Below are 6,494 nucleotides of genomic sequence, written 5' to 3' on the forward strand. Positions count from 1 at the left end.
CTCAATCAACCACAAGTTAGACATCCACCTAGTTATAATAATAAAAAAAAACCATCAAAATAAAAATTTCAGCAATTATTTAAAAAAGATAAAAAAAAAAAAAAAAAAACAGCTCCAACCACAAGCTGTACTATATTTGTACAATATAACAAATAATTACCTTCAAATTATTATTATTTGCTAGCTACAAAAATTCCTTCTCAAACCACCACAAATTACACTTCCACCTAGTTATAACAATAAAAAACATAAACAAAATTAAAATTTCAGCAATAAAAAACAATAAAATTTGTACAATATAACAAATAAATACCTCCAAATAATTATTATTTGCTAGCAACGTAAATCCATTCTCAATCAACCACAAATTACATTTCACCTAATTATAACAATCAAAACACAACAAAATTTAAATTTCAGCCATTATTTAAAAACAAGAAAAAAAAAAGATGAAAAAATGTTAAATTATTAAAACATGGGATCAAAAGTGAAACTGATGTAAACTTGAGGGGCAAAAGTGTAATTTTACCATTTTCATAAATTGAAAAGAAAAAAAATAAGAATTTTAAAGTCATTGATATTGAATTTTGACTAAATATCCATAAATTCAACCAGTTTGCAATCATGAATTTGAAATCTAAACCCTAATCATGGTAAAAGAGACAATTTCTGGTCATAAATTAATGGTACTAAGAAAATGGCACACACCATTTACAGTGATTACTAGCAATAATAACATCAACAATTTGAAAAGATAAAAACACAACAAAATTCGTCTCCTTAAAATTATAAAATATGGAAGAAGTAAACAGACTTGTCTACGGTTCGAAAATTCTACAAAAACTCTGGTTGAAAAAGATACAATAAACGAACAAAACCACATAATAGTAACATAAGGTAAGATTTGAACCTAAGTTCCAATGTTGGTAGCCTTGTTGAGGATAACACCTATTTTAATGCCATGACTAATTCTACCAATTTATCCACTAACTCACTAATAATTAATTTATTTATCCTACTAATAATTAATTTATTTATCCTACTAATTATTCTACTCGTATCATATTTAAACCATTAAAAAAATTTAAATTTCAGAAATTATTTAAACACAATTAAACATTCCTTCTTAAATCCTCCACAAGTTAAAGTTTAACCTAAGACCATCTCCAATGGAGATGGGGGTGGGTAGGGGTGGGGAGACAAAACCACCTCCAATGGAGGTGGGTAATGGAGGAATGGGTGTGGGTTGGGTATGGGTGGGGAGAAGGGAGGGGAGAGTTTGCCTTGAGCTGCCCCCTTCCAACTCACTTGCTGGAAGGGGCTTGTAATTAAGAGGGTGTTTGACTAAGCTTATAAGATGTTAAAATGAGCTTATAAGATGTTTTAGAGCTTATAAGTTCTTCCAAAGTGTTTGGTAAATTTTTAAAAAAAGATCTTAATTTTTTTTAAATAAGCTATTGGGGACAAAATAAGATCTTTTTAAATAAGTACCTCTACCCCACCTTTTTATTTAAGATCTTATAATGAGTAAAACTGGAAATAAACTCATTATCCAAACACTCTAAGAGGGTGTTTGGCTAAGCTTATTTTAAACAGCTGATAAGCTCTTACGTCTGATAAGAAGTTTTTAGAGCTGATAAGCTGTTACATCTTATTTTTATGATTAATTTTTAGAGTGTTTGGATAATGAGCTTATTTCCAATTAAACAATAATAATTAAAAAAAAAAAAAAAGAGAGAAAAAACTCACGGTTGGGAAGAATGGAGCAAAGGGAGCAAATGTGAGGTGAATTCCAATTGTTTAAGGAATATATATATATATATAGATATATATATATATATTCGGCCGAAATCATGGCCGTTGGATTGAGAAGGATCAGACGGTTCTTAAAACGTGCGATTTGAACTGACGCGTTCAACCCATCTGACAGGTCAAAGCGCGTCGTTCAAAACGACGCCTTTTAAGGGCCGTCCGATCTTTTGATCAATCTGTGACCGTCCGATTAAGAGAACAAAATTGGAGAGCTGGCCGTTGATCCTAACTCAATTCAACGGTCCTTATAGAGACGCTTTATTGCATTTATGAAATCCTTACGAAAACATCCCAATTTTCAAAAAAAAAAAAAAAAAAAAAAAAAAAAAAAACGAAATATTGTAAAAAAAAAAAAATGCCCCGGAGTTCAAAGGGTATCCTTATTTTGTTCGTTAATTCTTATATTTATACTAACTAATTTCTTTTCGTAAAAAATAGCCTCACTTAAATTGAAACCCTAGAAATCTGCTCACTCCGTCTCACACTTCCCTCTCCTCCAACCGGCACTTCTCCCTGGTCTTTACTCTCGCCGGCGGCGACATCTTTTCGTCGGAGGTAAGTCGATTCCCATCTTATTTCAATAAATATTATCGTTCTTCTAGGTTAATTTACATAGTCTTCCACTTACAGAGAAAAAAAAAGATATAAAAAAGACGATGACTTCTCGACCGGAGCTGCAAGCCCCGCCGGAGATATTCTACAACGACGATGAAGCTCGCAAATACACCTCCTCGTCTCGTATAATTGACATTCAGGTACAAAGCTTTCACCTTCAAATAAAGATGCGATTTTTATACCGAATGTACATGGAATTTATTATTTAGCTGCTTTATCTATATGTTGAAGGCGAAACTTTCTGAGAGAGCAGTCGAACTCTTGGCTTTGCCTGATGATGATGTGCCCAGACTACTGCTTGATATTGGTAAAGTTTTACATTTTTTTTTTGTTAATTTAACTTCGATATCATTTTTTTATTTGGTTACCTACAAATTGTATGATGGTAATAATGATTTGAAGTAATATATATTAAGGCCTCTTTTGGTTGGGAAGATTAGCCATTATTAACTAAATAGTTGGACTTTGTTTGATGTTTGGTATCCCAATAACTTACCGGGTCGACCCGCAAATATTATGTTACCACGGCTTATCTTGCCTTCTAGGCATGTTTTTTTATTGGATCATCAAAGGTCCAATTATACAATTGAGTTTTATTAGATTATTTAATTTTATCTTGGCTAATCTTATCTTGGCAACCAGACAAGGCTTAAGGGATGTTCGTTTTTCCTATTTTATTTGTGAATTGTTCATTTATGTTTTATGTAAACAAAACTATCCTGCTGCACGACCTATCACCGAGAATTGTGTCTATGAATATACATGTTTATGCAAATCATCTGGGATTTGGTTTGGGTAGTCTAAAATTAAAGATTGTGGTGGTGAACTGAAATTTCAATGCAGCTATTGTTGTCTATTCACATTTGAATTTCCCTAACAATTTGCAGCTATTGTTATTCAGGTTGCGGATCAGGTCTTAGTGGGGAGACATTGACCGAATTTGGGCACCAGTGGATTGGTTTAGATATATCCCCATCGATGCTTGGTTTGCTCCCGATTGGTCTTTATGTTTAATTTGTGTTGAGCTTATACTTGTTATTTATAGCTCTATGTATTTAAAATAATTTAATTTAATTGATTCAGATGTTGCTTTAGAGCGTGAAGCCGAGGGTGACCTTATACTTAGTGACATGGGTCAGGTGAGAGTACAAACCAACCCTTAATCGTATGTATATATAGTTTTAGGGGTAGTTCTGCCGAAACCTAAATCTTACGTTTTTCTCCATGGATCATGAAAAGGAAATGACGTTTGAGTTGCTAGACAATGTTGGATGTTCCTGCACCAAAAAGAAAAGAAAAAAAAAACCAAAATTAAAAATTTTAGTTTTTTATTAATAGTATAATTAATAACCCTCTGTTTTGATCCTTCAAATATCTATAAAGAATAAAGTAAATGATGGTGATTTTTTTTTAATCTCTTTCCTTGTAGTTAATGTATTAGACTAACAAATATAATGGTAGTTGAAAAAGCTGCTCATGTATTTCCAATATCTATAACCTAGAAAAGCTCAAGAACTCTCCATTTCTCGTGAATACACGATTTTGATGGTATTGGGATAAGATTTGAGTTTTCTACAACTAAAAGTAGCATGCCGATAATTTGACAATTAATTGTTCTAAACTTGTTAATTGTATGTTATGCGATTCTACCGAGAGTGTATAGTTTAATGAGTTATTATCCTGTTTTTAACAACTATCTCTAATGGGGATTGATAACATGTGTATGGGGTGAACTACTGTAGGGGTTAGGGCTTCGTCCTGGAGTTATTGATGGTGCAATAAGTATCTCAGCTGTTCAGGTTCGTATATTAACTTCTTTCAGTAAGCGAATTCAGATTATGACAAACTTTGTGTCAATAATATTTTATGTTAGGTCCTAATTTTCATGTTACTGTTTCATGTGTTCAATCTAGTGGCTGTGCAATGCTGACAAATCATCTCACGAACCACGTCTGAGATTGAAGTATGTAATATCTTATTTCCGATCCCCCCTGTTTATGTTTAGCAAAAGAATAATCTCCTTTTTTTCAATTGGAGTAAAAAAACATTTTTCCTATTATCGGGCTGTTGGTTTATATCAATGTTCTGATTAGAGGATTATATGATTGTAGGGCCTTCTTTGGGTCATTATACAGATGCTTGGCAAGGGGAGCAAGGGCAGTGCTACAAGTATATCCCGAAAACGTTGCTCAACGTGAACTTATCCTAGGTTTTGCCATGCGTTCCGGCTTTTCTGGCGGTGTTGTCGTTGATTTTCCACATAGGTATGTCTAAAGATATGCCTCTTGATATTTGGATACTTCAAAAATATTTGGAGTAAAAGAGATTTATATAATTAATTTTCCACATCAACAGTACTAAGCAGAGGAAAGAGTACCTTGTGCTAACGTGTGGTCAAGCATCACTAAATACTACAACTCCAAATGCAAAAGGTGAAGATGGAGAGAGTTGTTCCGACGAAGACGACAGCAGTGGAGATGAAAAGAATCACTCGGTGAGTTTGTCTATTTATTCAAAAAATAATAACCGGCTCACTAATCACATTTATTTGGTGGCTAGTTGCTAAATTATCAGTTTGTTATGCATCGCAGGTTTCTGTATCGGACAGGCACAGGCCTAGGAAAAAGCAAAAATTGAACAAAAAGGTAAGAGGAAAAGAATGGGTTCTCAAAAAGAAAGACCAAATGCGCAGAAAGGGAAACGCTGTTCCTCTAGATACAAAGTACACTGCTCGTAAGAGAAAAGATCGCTTTTGATGATGTCACCATTTTTGGTAAACCGGAAGATGTTCAAACTACAGATGGTGAAGCATAAAAATACTTGGTTTCTATTGCATATTAGCTGGTGTTATAATTTATATCAAATTTTGCCGTAAACAATCGGAGAAAAGCAGAGTCTAGTTCGATGTCCAATTCTTGGTTAATGATTAATATTTTTTCCTTTCTCCTTTGTTTTACATTTACAGATTTGATGGTGATTCTGTAATATTGATTTATGTATCAATGCTGCCAGCTTGAAAGCAAATCTTGGTAGGTGGTTGAAAATATACTAATAGTGTGTGGTATTATCATATTATGTGGCAAACAGATTTATCCATATTATGGCTTCATTATGGAATACATTATCCTCTTGCTCTAGTTTTGCCTTGCTACGGAACATAAAAAATTCGGCCGATAAGGTATTTGATCATATGATCCAATTGAATTAGCACAACGAACAAATCAAGAAGGCGAGGTACTTAGTACTGATTTAACTTAGATCCAATCTAATAGGCCTCGTTCATTTCGTATACCTATGTTCGATTAATTTGGACCAGATTGAATTCAATTTGCTTCCTACAAACCGGCCACCCATATTGACGAAAGTTCGAATTGTTATGTTTGTTTTTTTAGTTTGCAAAATATTATGTAATGCAATAATAGATATACAGTCGGGCCTAAAGTTTTAGTAAAAGCGTTCAAATGCTTTCCATCTGTATTTAGTAATTTTTGTACTGTAATTAGTTAGTTGCGTTGTATAAATACTGTGTAGCAGACGAGCTGAAACTCACGTTTTTCATTCAACAATCTATCTATTATAAATTGAAACCCTCATTGCTTAGAATTTCGACATTTGGCATCCATGTCATTGACACGTGGTAATCTACGTGTCATCCTAATCATTATGACACATGTCATTATTTATTACTTTGATTTTTTTCCATTTTTATTTACTAACATTAATTGATTGGTATTTTAATATGGAAATAATATATTATATCATAACAACTTTGATTACATTTTAAAAAGTAAATTAACTACATTTTTGGATTGAAATCCGACAATATCAATTAAAATCTTTATCAATTATATATATATATATATATATATGTATATATATTCCCGAAACTTAATTTGCCTCAAATAAATGCTTACCTTTTTGTTTTTTATTTTATTTTCAATTAGTTATTCTATTATCTTTTAATTACTAATACATTTTATTCAACCTTTTTTTTTTCTCCCTGTAATATAGTATTGATTACACATTTTATTAAAGTATAAATCTTATTCCTCCACCAAATCCGCTTT

General features: G+C 32.5%; 1 protein-coding gene across 1 annotated transcript; it reads left to right on the forward strand.

The window, feature by feature from the left end:
* The first annotated feature begins 2,077 nt into the window (after positions 1-2,077).
* On the forward strand, positions 2,078-5,497 carry RID2 (S-adenosyl-L-methionine-dependent methyltransferases superfamily protein). The gene is made up of 10 exons (XM_012981117.2): positions 2,078-2,367; positions 2,443-2,567; positions 2,659-2,734; positions 3,329-3,412; positions 3,511-3,566; positions 4,170-4,226; positions 4,341-4,390; positions 4,539-4,691; positions 4,783-4,921; positions 5,019-5,497. Exons 2-10 carry the CDS (start codon positions 2,469-2,471, stop codon positions 5,181-5,183), a joined length of 879 nt encoding a protein of 292 aa, XP_012836571.2. The 5' UTR covers positions 2,078-2,367; positions 2,443-2,468; the 3' UTR covers positions 5,184-5,497.
* Positions 5,498-6,494: the final 997 nt, after the last annotated feature.

Source organism: Erythranthe guttata, chromosome 4, assembly GCF_056151865.1.
Source record: "Erythranthe guttata isolate IM_541 chromosome 4, IM_541, whole genome shotgun sequence".
Classification (NCBI taxonomy): domain Eukaryota; kingdom Viridiplantae; phylum Streptophyta; class Magnoliopsida; order Lamiales; family Phrymaceae; genus Erythranthe; species Erythranthe guttata.